The sequence below is a fragment of the Canis aureus genome, chromosome 26 (assembly GCF_053574225.1).
Source record: "Canis aureus isolate CA01 chromosome 26, VMU_Caureus_v.1.0, whole genome shotgun sequence".
In the NCBI taxonomy this organism is placed as follows: Eukaryota; Metazoa; Chordata; class Mammalia; order Carnivora; family Canidae; genus Canis; species Canis aureus.
The window spans coordinates 30,524,319-30,547,176 of record NC_135636.1 but is presented as its reverse complement, the minus strand read 5'-3'; the positions used below and the strand labels follow the sequence as shown (position 1 = coordinate 30,547,176).

At 49.7% G+C, this 22,858-nt stretch overlaps 1 protein-coding gene across 28 annotated transcripts in view; it reads right to left on the bottom strand.

The window, feature by feature from the left end:
- Positions 1–22,858, bottom strand: part of EPB41L1 (erythrocyte membrane protein band 4.1 like 1) — a 150,559-nt gene that overhangs the window by 11,760 nt on the left and 115,941 nt on the right. For 7 of the 28 annotated variants that reach the window (XM_077872978.1, XM_077872985.1, XM_077872986.1 and 4 more), the window contains 9 exons: positions 22,495–22,677; positions 18,933–19,037; positions 13,041–15,005; positions 12,421–12,528; positions 10,943–11,353; positions 8,996–9,100; positions 7,065–7,148; positions 1,171–1,257; positions 317–400 (listed from right to left, as the gene is read on the bottom strand). In XM_077872978.1, coding sequence (XP_077729104.1) covers positions 317–400; positions 1,171–1,257; positions 7,065–7,148; positions 8,996–9,100; positions 10,943–11,353; positions 12,421–12,528; positions 13,041–15,005; positions 18,933–19,037; positions 22,495–22,677 — 3,132 coding nt within the window. The remainder of the gene's footprint in view (positions 1–316; positions 401–1,170; positions 1,258–7,064; positions 7,149–8,995; positions 9,101–10,942; positions 11,354–12,420; positions 12,529–13,040; positions 15,006–18,932; positions 19,038–22,494; positions 22,678–22,858) is intronic. The other 21 variants (XM_077872988.1, XM_077872991.1, XM_077872990.1 and 18 more) reach the window with 12 other exon arrangements.

Here is a 22,858-nt window from a genome sequence, read left to right as displayed (position 1 = left end):
AAGACCCCACCTCACTCTTTAAGGCTTCCTTACATCACCCCCTTCTAAATGCTGCCAGCACTTAAGGTCTATAAGGCACAAATGCCATGGCTCAGGATCACTTCTGGTGAGGTGGTCTTGCTCCCCCAGCCTGGCTGTCAACATTGAAGGGCAGGGTACGTGCCGAGGACAACCTGTAGTATAGAACAAAGTGCATAGCACTCCAGAAACTAGAACACCACAGGTCTCTGTCCACGTTACAAGGCACAACAATGGCAATGATGTTCCCCAGCCCCACAGCCAGGCTGGGGGCAGACAGTGCCCTGCTGCTACTCACTTTGGTAACATGGGTGGTGGTGGAGGTGGAGAGGGTTTCCGCGGTGGCGCCGTAGGTGCTGGTGAGGACATCTTTCCCGATGATCTGCAGAATATAACCACCCCCCACCCCAGGTGTCAGGTAAGGACACTGGGCTCTGCAGGCGGGGTTGGGGGGGGTAAACCTAAGGGGCCCCACGAAGGTGGAGTTTGGAAGCCAAGATGCTTCAAATCACTGATTCTAAGAATTCAGGAATAATGGAATCTTCAGAATGCTAGATCCATGAAATTCTCAAATCATTGGAACCTGAGATGCATGAGGCCCAGAATCCTAACAAGACCCCAGAACTTAAGAATCCTGGCATCTGAGAAGAGAGAATGGGGGATCCAGGGTGGAAACAGAGCCCTCCCAAGCCCCCACCCCCTCAGAGCTGGGATCACGTCTCCAGGGCTAGACAATAAGAAGGACAGACTTGGAGAATGCAGGAGATGCAAGAGACCTCACGGTGACAGACTCAGGCTCACGGGAGCCATTGTCAGAGCCATGTCCAGAGTGCAAGCCTCTGGGCTCCTAGTCCATTTCTCCTCCTGGATAGTCAGGAGAGAAGATGCAAATGAGCTGTCACATCACAGGCACCACAAGGAGAGGGGCTGCTTCACCCTCACATCACAATGCCCTCTGGTGTGTGTATGTGGGGGGTGGAGGCAACGGATGAGACTTTGGTGGGGAGAAGGGAGCCCTGTGGGCATCTGGAAATGATCCAGTTTCCTAGCACTGTACTTAAAAGGGCAGCCCACTGGGCTCTACGCTGCACTTGCTGTGGACCATATTCTCAGCACAGAGTCCCCTAGCCTGAGCTGGCCCTACCCACTTACCGGAGAAAGAGAACGGATTTCCGTGGCCACCGTCTGTGGGCCTGGGATCATGGCAGCTGCCCCCTTCCCGGACTTGAGACTGTTCTCCTGGGGAAACAATAGTGCTCAGATGGCCAGATCTCATGTGGGTGGGCCCCCAGGATGGCCAGAGCACATGGCCAAGTAGCTCTCATGGCCACAAGGTTGAGGAGTGACATTTGTCATGCACTCACATGCTCACCCACACACCTGCTCTCATACTTTCTCACTTGCTCACACACTTACACACTTGCTCACCTATTCACTCATTCAACATTTAGAGTGCCTGGGGTTAGGGACATTGGTGAACAAGACACAGCATTGCTCTCAGGAGCAATAACAAAGGGGTGGAGACATCCAGGTTCTTGTCCTGGCGCTGCCATGTTCTAGCCACCTGAGCTGGGGCAGAGCCATTTCTGCTCTATGGGCCTTAAGGGTTTACCTATAAAATGAGACCCCTACAATGTTGGTTCGTCAATGGGAACAAATGCCCCACTCAGGCAGGGGATGTTAATTATGGGGGATGGAGGGGGGCTGTGTGTGTGCAGGGGTAGGGGGCAGATGGGAAATCTTTCTGTATATATCCCCCATATATGGAGCATATGGGGTATCTTCCTCTCAATTGCCCTGTGAAACTTCTAAAAAATAAACTGCTCTAAAAATACGAAGTCTTAAACATTTTTTAAAAAAAGATGCCCTGCTCAACTCCCACAGTGACTCACATTATGAGGTTAGCAGAGGAGAAAGGGCTTTGCAAATGCCAATCTTAGGATAAACATAGGAATATAGGCTGGCTACTAATAACATTGTAATACCTACTGTTTTCGGGGTATTTGTTAAGTGCTTGGTATTTTGCTAAGGATGCACTATTTCATTTAATCCTTGGAACAACCACAGGAAATTGTTTTAATATTCCTATTTCACAGTTGAGAAATGGGAAGGCCAGAGAACGTCAAGTGGTTTATTCAAGTCTGCTGGCAAGTTAGTGACAGAGCCTGGATTTAGACCCATGTTCATCAGACTCCAAGCCCAATGTGTAACACTATGGCAACACTGCTTTGCCTTAGGAACTCTTACCCCGGAGCAGCTCTCCTTGTTCTATGGTGGATTCTAGCTGCTAGATACTCCTGGATTGGCCAGATGTATTGCCCCACATCTGGCAGGGAGCCTGGCAGCCTGCCTCTACCTCCTACTTTCTGCACCATGTTGGGCTCACCCTTGTCTGTCCAAGGGCCCAGAGCTGCATCTATTCTGCAGCCATCTAGCAGGCTGAACCCTGATCCTGGTCTGTGCATGGTACTAGATCTGAAACTCTGGCTGCCAGGGGACAGGTAAGGACAGAAGCATTCTGCCTTTGTCTTGCCTACCCCCCATCCTGCATGGTGCTTGCCTACAACTGAGGCAGTGATCTGTTGCCTGGCATTCCCCAACGAGCAACTTTCTCAGATGGAGTCCCAGAGTGTGGCCCAGCAGCAGGCCTTATAAAGGGCAGCCTTGCCAACAGACACAAAAAGATGCTTAACATCACTCATCATCAAGTAAATGCAACTCAAAACCACAATGAGATATCCCCCTACACCTGTCAGAAAGGCCAATATCAAACCAACAAGAAACAAGTGTTGATGAGGATGTGGAGAAAAGGGGCCCCTTGTGTGCTGTTGGTGGGAATGCAAACTGGTGCAGCCACTATGGAAAATAGTATGGAGGTGCCTCAAAAAAATTAAAAATAGAAGTACCATACGATCCAGTAGCTCCAGTACTGGGTATGTACCCAAAGAAAACAAAAACATTAAAAAAAAAAAAAAAAAGAAAACAAAACAAAAACATTAATTGAAAAGAGATATGCACTCCTATGTTTATTGCAGCATTATTTATAATAGCCAAATTATGGAAGCAGCCCCAGTGTCCATCAATTGATAAATGGATAAGCAAGATGTGATATTATATATATAATGTTTTTAGTCAGCCATGAAAAGAATGAGATCTTATAATTTGCAACAACATGGATGGACCTAGAAGGTATAACGCTAAGTGAAATAAGTCAAAGACAAATACCATATGATTTCACTTATATGTGGAATCTAAAAAACAAAACAAGCCAATGAAAAAAGCATAAACAGATCATAAATCAGAGAACTGGTAATTGCTAGAGGGGAGAGGGTGGGGGGATGGGCAACTAGCGGTGAAGGGGAGTGGGAGATACAGGCTCCCAGTTACCGAATGAAAAGGTACAGCATAGAGAATATAGTCAGTGGTACTGTAATAGCATTGTATGGTGACAGATGGCTGCTACACTTGTGGTGTACATAGCATAATGTATATAGAGTTGACGAATCACTATTTCGTACACCTGAAACTAATGTCATGTTGTGTGTCAACTACGCTTCAATTAAAAAAAGGGTGGGGATAGCTTTCTGGGCTCAATGCTTCCTTCCTGCTAGCTTAGGAAAGTCACTAGCCCCTCTGAAGCCTACTGCCACTCCAGGCATTTCTCCCCTACAGCCTCTCCTCTCACTGCTCCCTCTGTCTCAGACAAAGTCTCACTTCCACCTTCAAACAGAAAATAGAGGCCACTAATGAGGACATAGGTTGTTCAAAACAAGGCGCCATCTGCTCTGCCTGCCTCTCCTTTGTCTCCAGCCAGTCCTCTCTCCACCCTCAAGGAGGTGTGGCTCCCTTCCCTCCCCAGGGCATTGCCACCATCTCCGCTGGGGCCATTCCTTCTGCAGACTGGGGGCTCTCTCTTCTCCACCCTCTCTCTGGGCTGCCTCTGCCATTCAAGGCTTGCTCACAGGGCCACTGGCCCTATCTCTTTATCTACAGCCCAGATCTTTCTTGAAACCTAGACTTTCAAAACCAATTGTTCCTCAGAACTTTTGCCCTGGAAATGTCCCACAGACACCTTGGGCTCATCGGGTCCAACATGGAATCCACTGCCTCCTCCCCACTCCTGATGCATACCTGCCATTAGAGAGCAATCCCCTCCACTGTTCTCTGTTTACATCAGTGACTCTCAGACTTGAGGGGCACCATAGACTGCTGGGCCCTGTCCCAGAGCTTCTGATTTGATAAGTCTGAGGGGGTGGGGTGGGGCAGAGATCTGCTTTTCTAATGGTTTCTAGGACTGCACTTCAAGAATGGCTAGGTGAGGGACACCTGGGTGGCTCAGTGGTTGATTGTTGGCCTTTGGCTCAGGTCGTGATCCTGGGGTCCTGGGACTGAGTCTCTGCATCGGGCTCCCTGCTCTGGGAACCTGCTTTTCCCTTTGCCTATGTCTCTGCCTCTCTCTCTCTCCATCTCTCATGAATAAATTTTAAAAACTTTAAAAAGAAAAAAGAATGGCTAAGTGAGGGCTAGGTTACCAGCCCACCTTTCCTTCTGTTGCCTGAACATTCTGTCCATGACCAAACCCTGCACCTCCCTCCCCCTGCTCAGTATCCACTCACTTCCTTGCACACCGGCCCTGCCTAGCTCCCTGCCTTCTCTTTCTGTCTCTCCCAGTGGTCTGTGGGCTCAGGACACTATTTCCCTCCTTGCTGGCTTCAGAGCACCTGGCACTGCATATCACACAGTGTTCAACAAGTTATTTGCCGAGGGAAAAGGAAGGAGGGAGGGAGGAGAGGAGGGGATTTTTTCTCTAGTGACATCCCACACATTTGCTAGCGCAATCTTTCCAAAGCACGGAAGCACATATTTGATGACATCATGCCCCCATTTCAAAAGTTGAAGTGATGCCCCAGGGTCTCGAGGACGAAGTCTGAACCTCCTACATGACATCTGAGGTCCTTCAACCCTGGCCCAGCCTGCCTTTCCAGCCTCTTCTCCCCCTGCTCCTCTTCCGCACTCCTGACATCTTGCCTTACTGACCACCTGCCTTTCCCCAAATGCTACACTCCCTCCCATCCCTGCCTTTGCACCTGCTGTCCTCACTGCCTCGGATGCCTCCCACTGTGGCTGCACAGTCACTTATCCTTGAAGGATAGCTCAAATGTCATTGCTGGGATAAAGCCTTCTCACTCCTCCTGTCAGGGGTGTCACCCCCATACCTCTCTCCTCCCTGTGCTCCTCAGAAGGCATTATTACACCATTCTGGGAAGGCAGGGAAAAAGAACATCAATTCACATTGCCAGACCCCTTACTATGTGCCAGGCATGCCTCTGCACAGATTACCTTGGTCTATCCTCGGGTCATCCCTTTGAGGGATGTGCTATTATTGCCCCCATCACCCCAGTTTACAGAAGTAGAAACTGAGAGAGGTAACTTGCCCAGGGGTCATCCCGCTAGCAAGTGGGAGAGCTGGGCCTTGTTCACCACTGTGTGCCCAGGACCTAAATGGTGACACATGCCCCTGATCATTACTTGAACAGATGACTTCCAGCAGGCAGCATATTTTCTTCAACTCTGTATTCTGTATTAGAAACTAAGAAATGTTTTTGGAAGAAATGAATGGCTAGATGGATGGGTCGGTGGGTGGGTGGGTAAATGAACGATGTAACTGCCTACTCATCATAGTACAGACTTAAACTTAGCCCTCTAAGCATCCTAATGCCAGTGGAGAATGACTGGGGAGCAGATGGGACTGAGCAACCAGGAAAGAGGGTGCGAGCTGGTAACCGGTTCAGAGTTATTTGTCTTTGTTTACTCAAAACCTACCTGCCAGGTAATCTAAATGCAATTCCCTTCCTATGTGTATATCGGGGGTTTGGCAAGAGAAAGCATTTGAAAACAACTTTCCAAAAAAAAAAAAAAATGAAAACAACTTTCCACCGGCTCAAGACAGATCCAGCCCCCCACCCCACCCCCAGTGGCCAGTGTTCTCAGTGGTCAGGATGAGGGTGCAGGGTGGTGGAGGTGCACAGTGAGTCTTCTGGGGTCACAATGCTTGGGTTTAATCTGACTCTACCACTTATTAGGTGTGGGACCTTAGGAAGTCACTTTACCTCCCTGCACTGCAGATTCTTCATCTGTAAAGGGTGCAGAAAAGTCAATCCCCTCCAATTTTTGTGAGGACTCAGTGAAATCACTCCCATTCATGGTTCTTGGCAGTTTGCATGGCGACACAGACTGGGTGCCCAATGCTATCTGGTCTGTGTCATCATTAAAGGATCTGATGTTACTGGACCCTCTTAACCTGTGAGTCCAGGGTACTTAGGTGGCTCAGTTGGTTAAGCGTCTGCCTTCGGCTCAGGTCATGATCTCAGAGTCTTGGGATCAAGCCCTGTGTGGGGCTCCCTGCTGAACAAAGTCTGCTTCTCCCTCTCCCTCTGTGCCCCTCTTGTGCATTTTCTCTAATAAATAAAATCGTAAAAAAAAAAAAAAGAACCCCTGAACTAGGCAGAATGGGGATTATTCCCATTTTACAGATGAAGACACCCAAGGCTAAGGACCTTCCTTCACCAGGTCAGACAGCATGTAGATAGTGGAACCAGTCTAGGGAGATGGTCCAAAATCTTGAGCTTCCAATTTAGGTTCACTGCGCGCCATCTACTGACCAAGGCAAGGAAGTGACTCGAGACATGAGAAACTGACAGCTGCCAGGGGCTGTCAGAGAGGACTTTCAGCATAATCGTCATGCATTGCCAGTAATCAAATAATCAAATGGTAATCCTCCCTTTACCCCTGCTGTGGCTGACATGGTCTGGATAACTTGAGACTCAGTGTGTCCACCTCCCACATTATTTGGAAAACTAGGGTCTGACCAGATGTTCTGTGGTAACGATGGTGCCAGACAATAAGCCTTTGACTCTCTATCCCATGCCTGATGCAGGGAGGGCAGATAAGGACTTCCCTAGACAGCCGATGATGTGATTTTGTTATCTGGCTGTTTTAGGGCAAGGGGGTTGGTCAGAGAGGGGAATCTCTTGGGTCCTACTTACCATGGTGGTTGATATGGTCTCCGTGGTGATGGAGGGAGCAGTTGTTATGGATTCCTTTCCCCCTGGGGCAGTCCCATCAACCTGCTGGCCAGAGAAGTCATGAGGAGAGAGTGTATACACACCACATGTGCCTACAGCATCTGTTACTTGGGCAGGTGGCATTCCCAGTTAGAGTGACGGGCTGTGTGAGTGAACATGCAGTGGGCGGGGCGCGGGGGGGGGGGATTGTCCACACACACATTAAATTACAGGGCTTCCTCACAGGTCCCCTGGTTTGTTTGAACCATCTTATTTGACAGAGGACAATGACCCCAGATAATTTCACATGCCCTATGCAAATCTCAATGCCTGTATTCCTTGACCTAGCAATTCCATGCAAGGAGTTCATCCTTTGGATATAAACTTTGAAAATTTTGCTAAGAAGTATGAACAAATAAATTCACTGAAGCATTGATCATTAACTGCCAAAGAAAAAAAACAGCCAGAGGTCCACTGATGGGATATTGCAGGCCAGGTCAGGATCCACTCCTAAGTGGGACTATGAAAATAAAGTGGCCCACATAAGGCAACAAGGAGGGACCTCCAGGACAGTCATTAAGGAAAAGGGTCAGGTGTAAAAGAAGATCTCTTTCGTGTAAAATTCTACAATATCTAGAGATGTAAGTGTATATATTGGAACATGCATGCATTTTTTTTTCTGGGAAGAATCACAAGAAAAATTTCAATTTGTTCTGTTTGAATTTCATAACACCGCTGTTGTTTTGTTTTGACATCAATAAGGATTACATGTGTCACTATAAAACAAAATGGGCCACAGAGGAGGCATGTTGTTTGAGATCACACAGCTCGTCAGAACTCGAGCTCTTGACTGCTGCACCACTGCCACATAGATACTATGCATGTTACCAAAGGGGGAGAAAAAAATTCTGGAAACAACAGAGTTGCCCACATTGTGTTGATTTATGCCTCATTTTAGTCTTGAGATGCAAATTAGCCTCTGTCCCCAGCACTGCAGTTCCTCTGGCCAGGAGGAGACCAGAGGGCATCTCTCAGACCTACAATCTCAAGGTTCAAAGTTTAAAAACCAAAAAACCAAGGAGGGGCGCTTGGGTGGCTCAGTTGGTTAGGTGTCTGCCTTTGGGTCAGGTGATGATCTAAGGGGCCTGGGATCGAGCCCCTTGATAAGCAAGGAGACTGCTTCTCCCTCTCCTTCTGCCCCTTCTTCCACTTACACTCTTCCTGTCTCTCTGTCTCTTTCTCAGATAAATAAAATCTTTTTTTAAAAATCACAAGAGGAACCTAGGCAGTGCACTGTGCACCTGTATAGCTGTAGTGTACCTATAGACCTATAGCACACCTGTACGCCTATAGTGTACCTGTGTCTCTTTTGGACAGGTCTGTCCACAGTACCAAGTATGTTTCATCTTGCTAAGACAAATGACTTTTTATCTTTTTCTCAGTTCATTCATTTGCCCATCTGATATGGAACCCCCATGTGTAAAAAAATGATCCAGTGGGAGTCGTTCTGATTAAAGCTGGATTGGGATCTCTCCCTCTCTCTCCCAAAGCAGCCCTTGGATAACTCAAGAAACCTCTCCAACTTCTTCAAGCAATCTGAAAGCCACCGTCCAGTCTACTAGCTACTAGTCCTTACAGCACTCCCAGGAGGACAGGGAGACATGATCGTTCCCATTTTAAAGATGGGAAATTGAAGCCATGAGAGGTGTGGTCTTCCCAGGACAGGAACTCATTGTACTGCTCACCTCCAGAGCTCAGGGAGGACAGTGAAGCTCAGAAGAGCATCAAGGTTAACAAGGAGGCTCTGGAGAAGCCAAAGTGGCAAGAATTGGCCAAGGGGCTTGGCCTTGAGGAGACCCCACCCTTGAATGTCCAGTATCTATGCTCAGGGTGCAATGGGAGGCACAGGTTACCTGGGTGGTGTCCATTGTGGTGATTCTGGTCTGCAGTACAGCCTCTGGCTCAATCTTCTTTCTGATGGCCAGGCTGCTGACCGTCATGGTTTCTGTTTTCACAGGCTATAGGGAGATGAAGGGGAACCGTCCATAACCCAAGCCTCTGCAGGACTCTGGCTCACAGACAACTGTAGTGTATTTCCATCCCTGCAGCTGGCCAGGTCTCTGGAAGGGTATGCAGGTCAGGGCAAAGAGGCATGGCAAGCCGTCAGACAGACAGCCGAAGGGGAGAGCCGGAACTGCCAGCAGCATCCAGACAGGCCGCTCATGACCCTGCCACTGCATAACCTCATACCAGCTGGAAGGTGTTTTTTAGACTACCATTAAAAGAACATCTACTATTCAATTAACATGCTCTATTCTGGGCCCCACACTACATTCTGTCCTTATATAGATGTCAGTGAATCCCGAATGACTTCAATGATTATGCTACCACCTCCCAGCTGCTTCCTTTGAACTGTTCCTGAAAGCAGGAGTCACACACCTGGAGGCCTTGAGAGACCAGGCAGGAGATGCAAAGGGGCGAAGTGGGCTTATTGAGGACTGGTGAATAGGAGAACACATGGGTTCCACTCAGGTTTGGCCAACTGCAGTCATGGCCTCTGAGTGACTGGATCATCTGATTTTTTTAATGATAAAAAAAAAACACCTGTGGATTTCATATTCCACGTCCGGATTCTTTAATCAAGGTCAAAGGAAATATATCTGGTGGCCAGATCTGGCCTGGGGCCACCAGTTTTCAACCTCTACTCTAGAAGTCTTCAGTTAAATGATCAGTTTCTTCAGACTCCTCCACCAAGGCCAGTTCATGTGACTATTAGCATATGTGAACTGAATGAACAAATGAAATAGCTTGCCATCTGGTTGGGAGGGGAGTGTGAGGGATTCTTATAGATTACTGTAGCCCTGAGATCTAGCCACTCATCCAGTTAATCATCTATTAGTGCCTGGTATGTGCAGGCTTAAAGGAGCTGCCACCCGGTGGGAGAGCAGAACTGGCAGCCATTAGCCTGACTACCTGGGATGATGCTGGGAGCAGAAGCATTATAGAGCAAGGGAGCTGTGGAGGGAGCAACACTTCTGCCCAGGGTGGTCAGGAAAGCATTTGCTAGGGAAGGTGATATCTGATCTTGGTCCTGAAACATGACAAGTTTGCAAGGCAGAGAAGGGGAAGGAAAACTTTCTACCCAGAAGGTATTGCATAGAATGAAAGCCCAGAGTGGATGAGCTCATATTTCAAAGCCTGGAACATGGGAGAGAGGAGGGTGTGGTAGGAGACAGGCTGGGACTGCAAGAGATGAGAGGGCAAAGGAATCATAGGACAAAGATTCTCTGACACAAGGACACAAAGCAGAGAGACACAGATATGGTCTATCCCTGTGTCCCCCTCCATGATGATGTTTCCTCTTCTCTAGGAGTTTCCACTGCTACCCCAAGACCCCAGGGCCAGATGGGTTTAGACCACTGCCCCTTCCCCAGGAAGCCCAGACCCAGGGAGGGAGCCGGGCCAGGATCAGGAAGAGCCATCAACTTTCAGGCCAGGCCGCAGGAGCCCTGCGAGTCCTGCAAGTCCACAAGCACATGCTCTGTGCAGGTGCCATGCATCACAGGCAGGGAGAGGAGCCGAGTAAGACCAGACTGCTTGGCATCACTTGACCTCAGGCAAGCGATGGGGTCACAAGGTTAAAAACACCAAGGAGTGCATGTTAGGGGTAAACCAAGATGGTAAACATGCGAGCACAGAACCATGCTTTCTGCGAGGGGCAGTCATGCAACATGAGACAGAGCTTCAGGCTGAGGGGCTCTGGGCTGCAGGCTGGCGGTTCAGTCTTCTCACAAATGGCCCAGGGCCCTCTGAACATGCAGTGCCTGCAGGGCCCAGGTCTCCAGGATGCTCCACTGTACCTCAAATTGGGGCATATCTGGGGTGGCGCAAGCCCCTCGATCCGGACTATCTTCGATGCCCCCAGACTCGTCTTCCTGGCTGGGGCCCCCTTTGCTGAGATCCCGGGAGAACACCAGGCCCTCAGTTTCTGAGTCGCTTTTGTCTCGGTCAAGCTCAGGCAGGCTGCGGGAGAAGTCTTCGAAGGCGCTGCCATGGTAGTCACCAATGACCGTGAAGTCAACCTCAGCCTCCAGGCTGGACGTGGAGCTGACTGTGATGCTGGAGCACTTGCGCTCAATGGCCAGGTGGTTGTCCTTCAGGAACACTGCGTCCCTCTCCTGGTCCTGGTCCTCATCTCCCGTGTCACTCTCTGGGGCCCTGGGACGAGGCGGTTTGACTTTCTCCTCTGAGCCCTCCCTTAGCCCTGCTCTCTACGGCCAGATAAAAATCAAAGGAACAGGGGTATGGGGTGGGAAGAGAGAGAGAAAGCAAGATGGTGAATGACAGAAGAAACTTGGGGCCATTTCAATGTCTCAAATAGAAGAGCAGGTCAGGAAATGAAAAACACTCCCGGGAAGGTTCCTTGACATGACAACAAGCTTTAAAAAACAAAAACAAAAAACAAAAAACCCCGCAAAGTTCTCAAGAGTGGGGAACGCTCCTTCCGAGGGTCTCCCGCTGATGGCCAAAGCAAGTACAAAGCAAATATCCTGCCAGTTGATTCTGGACAGGAAGCCCCCATCCAAGGTCTGGGTCTGGGAGCTTATCAGAAGCAGCATTGTGTGCAAGGCAGGGATGGAAGCCTAGACCCAGGCCCATCCGTGCAGGTGGGCATCGAGAGACAGAAACCAAGGAGGGAGACCCAGGGATTTGGGGAAACCCAGGATGGGAAGGCAGGGAGGCTGGAGCCGAGAGCTTTGAGAAACAAAGAGGAAGCCAACATGGTTTGTCAATTCCACTGAGTCTCTGTGGGAGGGGTCAGTATTGTCTAGGGGGAGGACCAATAGGGTTAATTCCTGGGAGCTGGGTGCTATATCAGTTCCACCCTGAGCTCCATGAGGGGCTAGCAGGCAGGCCACGGAGTGGAGGTTCTAGTCCCATCAGTGTAATTGACAATGGCAGGCCAAGGAAACGCCGGAGAGGGACCAGCAACTCTTGTCCGACATACATACCTCTCAACTGACCTGTCGGGGATTAAACACCACATGCACATTTTTGGCTGTTGCATGACATTCTTTTTAAAGCCCAATCTAACACCCACCAAATATTTTTTAAAGTAGTTGGCTTCAGGCTCTAGAGATTCAGTGCACTTAGAGATTCGCTTGCTAAACTTAGCTTCCATGTTAGCCAGTTTCTAGAAGGTTGAGAGGTGTGAGGACACATTCCAGACAAGCGAGAGTTGAGCTGCCACGAGAGGCACTGCCAGAGCAGGTGGGAATCTAAGGCAGTGATGCACCCTGGCCAGGCGGTCATCAGGGTACCAAGGGGCTGCAGAGACCTGAGGGCCCAAGGGGCTGGCGAATCTCAGGCGCCCCCCTTTTCCAGGGGGGTTTGCTGCTAAGTTGCTGATGTGCTTCTCTTCCCTGACCGCATCTCCGGATTTGTTCTGGATTAGAGAAGATAGTTAGTCTTATAGAGGCAGAAAGGAACTTGGCAGTGGGACCAAGAGGGAACCAGAAGCGAAGGATGAAAACTTCTGGACTGTCAGCTTCCCCAAGGCAGGAAAACCAGGGAAGGGAAAGGATGAAGGAAGATCGTTGGATAAGCCAAGCAAAACAGGTAGGAGCCCAGCAGGTGGGGGCAGCAAGGCAAAGCAAGTATGTGTAGTTTGCTGGTGGTGGTGCCACCTTCTCCACTGGGGTGGCGTGACCCTCTGGGCACCAGGTCACACCAAAAGCTGAGGGGTCTCTGTGGCTAAGCTAACAGGGGCCAAGCAGATGAACCCATCATTCCGCCTGGGCTATGCTCGGGCCTGTTTAGGGAAAATAACTCATAGGAATGGACAAGCAGCCTCTGATCGCAGTAATGACGAGGGGCCCCTGAAACATGCTTCTACAGAGCTACGTAGCATGCGGTCCGCTCCCCCAGCTGGGGGGCAGTGGTGGGGCGGGGGCTCACGTGGCCAGCTCCCCCAGGGGTTTCCTCCAGCGCTGTTTCGCAGCCTGAATCAGGGGACACCGGTTCCGTGCATCCTTCCTGGTGGGATGTGTCCTCCCTGAAGTATCTGGTAGCCAGTGGCATTACTGAGGAATGGGTGGCTTTGGGGCCAGTGAAGTCTCCTGGGGGCTGGAGTTGGACGAAGCCCAGGTCCAAAAGCTTATTCCGCTGCTGCTCTACCTGACCCGTGGAGGCCTCTGAAGACAACTCGTTTATTAGGGCCCTTGTTTCACCTTGACTTGCTCGGCGAGTTTCAGCTCCATGGGTCTCAAAGATCCGAATTTTGTTGGCCACTGAGGTCTTGCTAATATCTTCCAGGGAGCCCTCTTGGCCCCTGGCCTGGAAAGAGGTCATCTCCCTCTGCTTCCCTGAAGGGGGTACAGCGCCCTCAGCTTCTTCAGAGACAAATCTGGGCTTTCTGCTAGCAACGGGAGGTGCCCTGCGCTCACCTCCATCTGGGGTCACGAGTGGTCCTATTCGGTCCTTGGGCTCTGGGCTCTCTTTCAAAGGATGGGCATGTTTAAGAAACACAGGAGACTGTTCTCCAAAAGGATCCCGATCCCAAAGCTGCAGAGGCTCCCCTGACCCACGAGGGGCTGGGCTTGGAAAGGTTTCCTCTGGAGCTGCCTGAGCCTGAAAAGGACCAGGAGAGGCCGGGAGGGGGGCGATCACCTCCATCTGAAGAAACGCTGAGGCCTTTCTGTCCTCCATCGCAGGTTCTCCTGTTTGGATGTGAACCAGTCCCCTGTCTTGAGGCAGGAAGTTGCTTCTGTCTGGTTTGGCTGGCTTCCTGACATCATTAGGAGGGATGGCCTGCGGAAGGGTGCAGGCTGGGAGGTCTGGGCACATGCCCCCTCCTCTGTGGGGTGAGTGGTTCTTCCATCCTGCGGGGGGATTTTTCTCGGCCTTTTCCTCTGTGCCTATGTTGGATGCTGGGTGGCTACATTCTCCTTCCACCCCCCGCCCAGCCTCTTCCCAGTCCTCAGCAAATGTCTGCTTTGGAGAAGGTCCCTTCCCCAGCTGCTCGACAGAGGCCTCCAGGCCATCTGGTCTTACGTGGTTTTCGGGGGACCCTGCCCCTTCCTCTAAGGAAGCTGTGTGGGTTTTACCCTCTTCATCCTTGTTCCTGCTGGAAGCTGCAGCAGAGCCCTGTAGGTCCAAGGAAATAAGCTCAGAGCTCTCTGTGAGCTTGTCTGAGAGCTCCAGCCTGGTGTCATCAACAGGAAGGGCATCTGAGTGCTCTTCCCTCTTTTCCAGGGGTGGTGGGAGGACTTGGTCTTCAGAATCTTTCTCTCCATAGTTCAGATAGAAGCTCCTCTCTGCAAAGGAAGGTTCGGTTTCATCACTCGAGTCACCTCTGGCTTCCGACTGGGCTGGGTCCAGCAGAAACGACTGGAGTCCTCCCTTGTCAGAGGCTGGAGAGGGGACATCAGCCTCTGCTGACCTGCTTCCTGAGGCAGCGGGTCTTCCCCAAACCTGGAACTCTTCCAGCTCCTTCCTCAGCTCCATCTGGCCCTCCAGCTGACCACCTGAGATCCAGCGCTTCTTGATGGCTGCCTCCCCAGTGCCCACCCTCAACTGGGAGCCCTCAAGGAGGTTTTCTGCCGGGGTGCAGCCTGCAGCCAGAGAGGCCCCTCCTGGGCCTTTCCTGACCCAGGGGCCTTCCTCCCATACTGACTCAAAGTCTTCAGGACTTGCGATCATTCTTCCTTGTTGCTGGGTCTTTGCTCTTCTCACTCCCACTGTTTCTTCTGTGGCCAATTCAACTTTGAACTTGTCCACCAGGATGTCTACCTTGGAGAGTCTGCCATCAGCAAGGATATCTTCGAGGCCTGTCTTACTTCCTTCCTGCTGCATGGTGGCCACTTTCAGGCGTTCTTCTGGCCTAGTGTACTCTCTTTCTATAAATACCCAATGCTCTGAACCCTGTGTTTCAATTGGAGCAAGAAGAGTTAACATGAAATATCAGGCACCTGAAGAATGGGTCACTTTTTCCTCTGTAAGAAGGGACCAATCTACCACCAAAAGGTCAGCATGTCCCCCAGAACTGGCTGGGGAGAGAGAAAGGCATGACAATGCTAGTCAGCCTCATCAAAGACCTCCTTCCCATTAAAGCACCCTACAAACATTTACCAACTCCCGTCAAACACTACCCCAACTTGGTAAAATGGGATGGGGTCTCAAGCCCTCCCCATGTTAATCATGGGACAATGGACATCCATGGATGGGCCAGGACTCTTCCTCTTCCTCTTTTAATAACACAACTGCCACTGTCACAGAGGAAAGTAACTTACATCACATGGAATCGTTGACTGTTAGAGCAAAAAGAACTCCTAAGATATCCTCTGGTCCAATTTCCTCACCATACAAATGGGTAAACTGAGGCCTGCAGAAGGTCAGTGACTTCCCCAACATCACAACTAGTTCGTGATAGAGTCAGAAAAAGACTGCCTGATTTTGGATGCCTGGGATCCTTGCCAACTTATCTCATAGCCTATAGAACACGGATCCCAACTATGATCTAATGTCAAGAGGGAAAGCACTGGATTAAGTTCCATAGGCCACAGCCTGAAATCTGACTTTTCTATAAGAGTTTCTGGGAAGGAAAGAGATTAGAATGAAAAATGTCAAATCTTCAGCTGAAGGGATCAGTACTAGTCACCACAATGGCTTGAATAGCTTGAACTTTGCAGGGTTCGTTCCCAAAGAAAAGAATATGAAGGCCTATTCTTGGAGAAATCTAACAAAATCCATGGAAAGAGTAGAAAAGGGTTGACCAGAAGACATCACTGAAGGAAAATATCTAAAAATCCAAGAGTCATCATTGGTCAAAAGCACCAACAAGAATGTAGCACTGTCAAACTATCAAGAAAACAGGCCTCCATCTCTCCCAGAGTCTTTCAAACAACACTTAGGAGGAATGACAGACTTCAGAATTGTTTTTAAAAAGCCAGAAGGCCATTGGAATTCTAATCTTGCAGCCTCAGAAGACTTTCTTCACAAAAATCTCAATGGAAGTTCAATATGTAAGCCAAATACGGGCTGCCATGTTGGAGCTGGAGGCCTTGGCTGCCCGGGTACCAAGGTATCGCCCTCCTTTAAAATCACTGCTCTGACTCAGGCCCCTCGTGGCACAGATGTGGAAACAGGTCTGGAGAAGGTAAACACCACGTCCACGGTCAGAGAGTAAGCTAGGGGCAAAGGCAGGTCTAGAATCCAGTCTCTGACCCCACGTCTAGGAAGTGCCTCCATGGGAAGATGTGCCAGAAACTGCTCCCCACATGAGGTGAGAGATGTGAAGGACTGGGCTCTGATTCTGGTTATGACTTGGTGAGGAATCTATCAGATCCCAAGAGATCTGAAGGATTCTGAAGGATCAGGGAGCATCGTAAACTCTCTCACCTCCACTCTGTCAATCCATGTTAGCAAAATGTCCATGGTTTTCAGGGACTTAAACCTTTTTAAAGAGGTAAGAGAGATAAGAGGAAGGCAGAAGGCCCAGGTATAGGTTTCTGGGATTCTACTTTGGGTTGCTAAGCCTCAGGACACTGCTTGAACCATCCCAGAGCAAAGTCCTTCAGAGCCTATAGAAACCAGATCTCATTTCTCTTGTACTGAAGAAGCAGGTGCCCTCAGTGGCTCCTATTTCAGCTTGTACTGACATCATGAGCCTGGAAATGGTGGCCCAAGATGGTCAATGAGACCCCTATTGGAACATTCTTGCCCCAAGTCTAACTAGAAACTAGTTTCTAGAAACTAGGAGCTTAGAAATCAGGCTGAGTAGGGTGGGAACTAGCACAGTATAGAAAGAAAGGCTCTGCAGGAAGAAAAAAAGAAACAGGTACCTATATTTAATTTGTGCCAGACAAGGTCAGCCTTTTGTCTAAAGTTATTACATTTAATCCAAGTGGCAACCTGTGAAGCAGGTACAATTGCCCTTATTTCAAAAGGGGAAATTGAGATTCCCAGAGGGGAAGTGGCTTGCACAGATCACAGAGGGTGCAGTGAGGGAAGAAGAGGCTCTGCTTTTAACAAGTGAAAATCCTGAAGAGAAAAAAATAACTGAACAAAAAAGAGAAAGCTTCACTGGCACCAAGGCACTGGAGGGGCTGCACTTATCCCTGGGGGTTGGTCCAAAAGCCATCCTGACCCCATTACAAGGTGGGAGATGGGATCATGTCTGGCAGTGCCACAATCATTCTTTCCATTGAGCCAGGGGACCCTCATTGCCAGCTCTGAGTGTCCCCTGTTCTGAGGGGTGGAGGTACTGCAGCTAGGAGCCAAAGCTGGATGAAGAGGGCGAGCAGCTCTGTTCCCACACAAGTAACCAAGAGGAGAAAATCTCCAGCCAGGAGGTTCTGCTGACACTGTGCTGTTCACTCCTGACCTAGGGCTCTGCGTCACATTTCGGGCCCTGCTCTTTACAGGAGACACCCAGAGGAGGGGATGCAGGACAAGGAGCCCTCTAGAAACCACGCTCTGGAAGAAACGTTTGGAGTTTTCAGGGGGAGGGGAGGTGTTGAACTCTGAGGCACAGTCCTGAAGGAGGATGCCAAGCAGATCCTCAGGCAGCAGCCGGCAGAGGGAGGCCCAAACAGGTAACTCAGAAGGGCAGATGGGCAGATTTTAATTCACATGAAAATGAATGTGAAAATTTCCCATAGATGACTGAAGCCAAAATGATCCCCTGTGAAGAATGGCAAGAGCCACCTCTGTGGAAGGGGCTGGATAAATAATTTGCAGGGATGCTGATGAAGGACGCATGTTGCCCATCACTCCTGCTCCAGAGTATAGGCACCTGTCCTTTACTCCAGGAGCATCTCTCTGTTCCAAGGCATCACTATTTCCCTAACCTTGGGATGCTATTGACTCCTGTCCAACTCCTCTCAAGAGAGAGTGCTGATAGTTGTTTTTAGGTTCACATTGAGGAAAAATTCAGAGTAAAATTCTGTTTTACCATGTATGTCGCTGACTCATGTCTCTTTTACAGTTTCAGCACATTTTCAGCAACTAGAAAATTTTTCCATGGGAATTAAAAAAGGGAGATGCCCTCATACATACTACGTGTAACCGGGAGGGTCAGATATCAGGGGGAAGGAAATTCCACCCAGATGATGGCTCAATACCCTCTAATCCTGATAGCCTACGAGCTGTAGGCACAGAGGAAGATGCAGACCTTCATTCCTGGGCCTGGATTCCATGCCTAGCAGGACACAGCAAGTCCCAAGAGCCCTCCACCTCCTGCCTTCCTGGGTGCAGAAATAAATCCTCCTCATTAGAACAATCGCCTGGCCCACATCTCTTCAACTCCAAGGAAACCCCTTGGAGCAAGATGCCCATTTTTTTGCCTGCCTGGCATGAGGAGTTTAGAGAAGATGAAGGTGGAGGATGAATGTGGGGCCATCTTCTAAACAGTCACTGTTAGACCTTACTCAGGCTTCTGAATGGAAAAAACAGATCTGAATGGAGAAAACACCTCAGGGCAGAAGGTATTTAAGGTGCCATGACCCCTGATCCCAAGTCTAGACATCAGAGCCTGCCTCTCAAGTCAGGAAGGCCCATGAGAAGGAGATCATTTCAGCCTCCCCTTTGATGCCAGAGCCAGACTCAGACCGTCCTCTCTTTCCAGAATATGGTCTCAGGCCTGATGCCTGAGAAAGAAAGGATGAGGAAGGGGCCGGCCCTTTATGGATCCCTGAGATGGGGACAATTGTTTGTCACAGCATAGGGACACAAGGGCTACCCACGGCTCCCACCTGCATGGCAGAGCCTATTCACCCCCCTCACCCCACAGAAAGGGTTTTCTTGAGACCATTAGGGTGGCTGAGTGGGTGGGGAAGTGCCGACAGTAACCTCAGGAGACGCTGCGAGGCTTTTCTGAGTGAACACTTCCCAGCCTGTGGCCGTCCCAGGCTCAGGTGCCAAGTCCTGCGGAGAGGTGTCCTGGGTCCTCTGGGACTGCAGGGGAGGCCCAGGGCCAGAGGAAAGGGAAAGAGGGAGGAAGGGAAGGAGAGACAGAGACAGGAAGAAAGGGAGAGAGACAGGAAGAAAGCAGAAGAGACACACACACAGACCCCGTAAATAGCCCAGCTTTGTAAATCCCACACTCTTAGGGTTTGTGGCTTAGGTCAGGAAGGAGCCAGTGGGATGAGAGAGAGGGGAGCTTTAAGGAAAGGAAGCCCACGGTCAGCTGCCAGTCAGTAACGTGGCTTCTTCCTTTTTTTTTTCTTTTTAAGATTTTATTTATTTATTCATGAGAGACACAGAGGAGAGAGAGAGAGAGGCAGAGACACAGGCAGAAGGAGATGCAGGCTCCATGCAGGGGGCCTGAAGTGGGACTGGATCCCGGGTCTCCAGGATCACGCCCCGGGCCGAAGGTGGTGCTAAACCGCTGAGCCACTGGGGCTGCCTCAATAACGTGGCTTCAGACTCTTTTGTCACTGCCCTCAGTGAAGAGGGTGAGGAGCCATACCACTTGCATTCAAGAGGCTCTCAATCTAGAAGCTGTAAAGCCAAGTCACTCAGACTCGATTCCAAGTCTGCCCTGGACATCTTTGGTTTAGCCCATGGTTCAATCCTGCAGTTTGGCTCTTAGCCCTTCAAAAATTATCTTTGAAATGAAAACCTGGGTTTGGCAAATGGGAACTTTTCTTTAAAGTTTTGAAGTCCCGGGAGCCTGAGTGGCTCAGTCAGTTAGGTATTTGCCTTCGGTCCAATCACAATCCCAGGGTCCTGGGATCGAGCCCCAAGTCGGGCTCCCTGCTCAGCAAGGAGCCAGCTTCTCTCTCTGCCCCTCCCCAGCTCTTGTGCGCTCTCTCTCTCTCTCAAATAAATAAATAAATAAATAAATAAATAAATAAATAAATCCTTTAGAAAAATTAAAGTTTGGAGTCCTTATTTTAAGTTCCCACTGTTTTCTCCTCGGCCTAGATGAGGTCCAATAATATATGAAGAAACTACCAGGACCTCTGATGACACATCCCTGCGGAAGAGCCAAATGCAAAGTCCAATCAGGAATTCCAGTCACCATCAGTGATGGTCTATGACTGTATAGTACTACCTAGTTTATAAAGCGCTTTTATACTCATTATCTCACTCAGCCTTCCTAGTAATGCTATGGAATGGCAATTCTGGTCCCTCTTTAGATGGACTGACTAGGCAGTGAGGCTCAGAGAGGTGATACCACTCACCTAAGAACCCAGTCCAGTCCTTGTTTACAGCTTCTCCCCATTCCCAAATCTTCAAAGGCCTCTTTCTAAATGTTAGTAGGCCCTGGAAACCAGTTGAATGGTCTGTAGCTCCAAGGTGAGCTCTTGGACCAGAATTTTCTCTTTCTAGCAGTGGACTACACTTCTTGGGGCAACAGTGAGGGGCAAGGGTTGGAACAGACCCTACCTTTGAGGAAGACCCATCTTCCAGCAGTTCCAGCTATCACCGGCAGGTGGGGCACACTCCTAGGCCAGGCTGCTCTGAGGTGCCCAGGAGTTCCCCAGCCCAGCTCCCCTTGGCTGGTCCTGCCCTTCTCTGCTGGAGCCAGACCCTTTCAAAGGCCACTGCATCCCTCCTCAGCCACAGCCAGGCCACTCTGGTCAAGTCTCAGGACAGGAGGAGTGGGGCATGTACCTGGATCACTAGACCAGTCCCTATGGCCCAGTCCAGTGTCTCAGGGTCTCGTGCCTACCAGGGGTGACCACAGAGGCCCTCGGTAGATGCACGTTTGCCCTCCTTCAATGGCACTGGATCTAAAGACCCTCAAAGCATCCCTCATTTTGTGAATCACCAGCCAGGGAACTATCATAGCAGCCACACTGGACAAGGCCTTGTTATCCTGCATGTCAGGGTCATGGGGAGAGCTGATTCAATCAAACATTCCCTCATTAGATCATGACTACATCACCAAATTTTGAGACCAGTACACACACAGTTGACTCTATTCTGGTCTTCACATGATTTGATCTTGCTCCCAGGCAGCTGTGATTTAACAGCAAATACAATGGCTTGGACGTAAGACAAGCAGGTGTGGCCCTCTTCTATCAGCTACAGAGTGAACAAGTAAGCTCCCATTCTGGGCCTCAGTGCCCTATCTGTAGAGTGATGACCTTGAACCAAGTAGGTTCTGAGGGTCCTTCCGACTTTAAAAGGAGTTCTGGGGGGTGCCTGGGTGGCTCAGTAGGTTGAGCATCCGACTCCTGATCTTGGCTCAGGTCATCTCAGGATTGTGGGATTGAGCCCTGCACTGGGCTCCCTGCACAGGATGGAGTCTGCTTGTCCCCTTCCCTTTGCTCCTCCACCCACTCACGCTCATTCTCCCTCTTTTTTTCTCAAATAGATAAAATCTTTTAAAAAAGAAAAAAAGCTGATTTGAAATTAATCTTCTGTGTGAGTCCCAGAACTCTTGAAATGAAGCAATAATTAACTCCTATTGAGCATCTAGGTACCTTACCAGCCATTCTATGTTTGCTCTCCCAGGATCCTTACAACATTCCAATGAGGTAGGTACTTTTATTATCTCTACCTAATGGAAGCTCAGAGAGGTTAAGTAACAAGCTCAGAGTCATCCAGCTAGCAAGAATCAGAGCCAGAATTCAAACCTAGGTGGTATAAGTCTAGATCAGTTAGGTTTGAGACAAGTAAGCAGCAGTGCTAGAGAGAAAACACCTAAGTATAAGTGAGGGTAAATATCACCAAGATTTAGCAGTGCTAAAAATAATAGCTTGGGATTATAAACATAGGAATCCTCAAGATCCTATCTTTATCTCTTTTTCATTTGAGAAAATACCCCATGCTTTCCATTCCGAAAGGCAGATGGCTGTGGGATCCTTTTCTGAAGCAAGAGGCACAGCTCTGATTTTCTCAGAGGATCTGTTCCCCTCTAGTGGGCTCCGAGGATCCTTCGAGGAGGGAACACCCCCTCACACACACATACACACACACACACACCACCCATCTGTGTTTTCACAATAGGCACTAAAGGATCTGGTTACTGGATACAACTATTTGGATTCTCAAAGTTTAGTGAGCATGAGAATCACCTGGGGCACTTGTTTAAAATGCTGATTTCAGGGCTCTATCTCCAAATACTCTGATTCTGTTGGTCTGACATGGGGCCCCAGAACCTGCATTTCTAATAAACACACCTTTCCATTATACTCTGGCTGATGGAAGGGGAATATACCAAGCCACGGCAAGTCCTTTGAATTTTTCAAGGTGGTCCCTGGGATGCCAAGGATTCCAAGATTTAGTGAATTTGTCTTTCCCAGCCTAACCCACCACCACCTCCCCATCCCCATCATCACCTCATGCAGCAATTGGGGGAGACATATGGTTGTGGAGGATGAGTATAAGTCAGTGCAGAGCTACCTTCCAGACCCTCTTTACCCAAAGCCCCTGTTGAGGGTTTCAGGGTGAGACCTACCTCGTTGGCTTTTTCAGGGGTGCCTTTGGGGGAGGGGGAGGCGGGGGAGGAAGGCAGCCTGCGCTCCCGCTCCCAGTCTCGATCCCGGTGGATCAGTTTGCTGTTGGGTTCCTTTAGGGTCCTCTTGAGCTCGTTGATGCTGGCCTGGTGCTTGAGCAAAACATCTTCTGGCTTGTCTAAGAACTAGGGGTGGATGGAGAGGACAACAGGTGTTAGAGGAACAGCTCTGAGCAGGGGATGGTAACTGTGGCCATTGCTGCCCGACATCAGCAAGGCAAGTCCCCTCCAGGACTCTATCTCACCCTCAATGCACCCCATGAGCCACACGGGACAGAGATGATTAGCCCCAACAGGTGCACAAAGC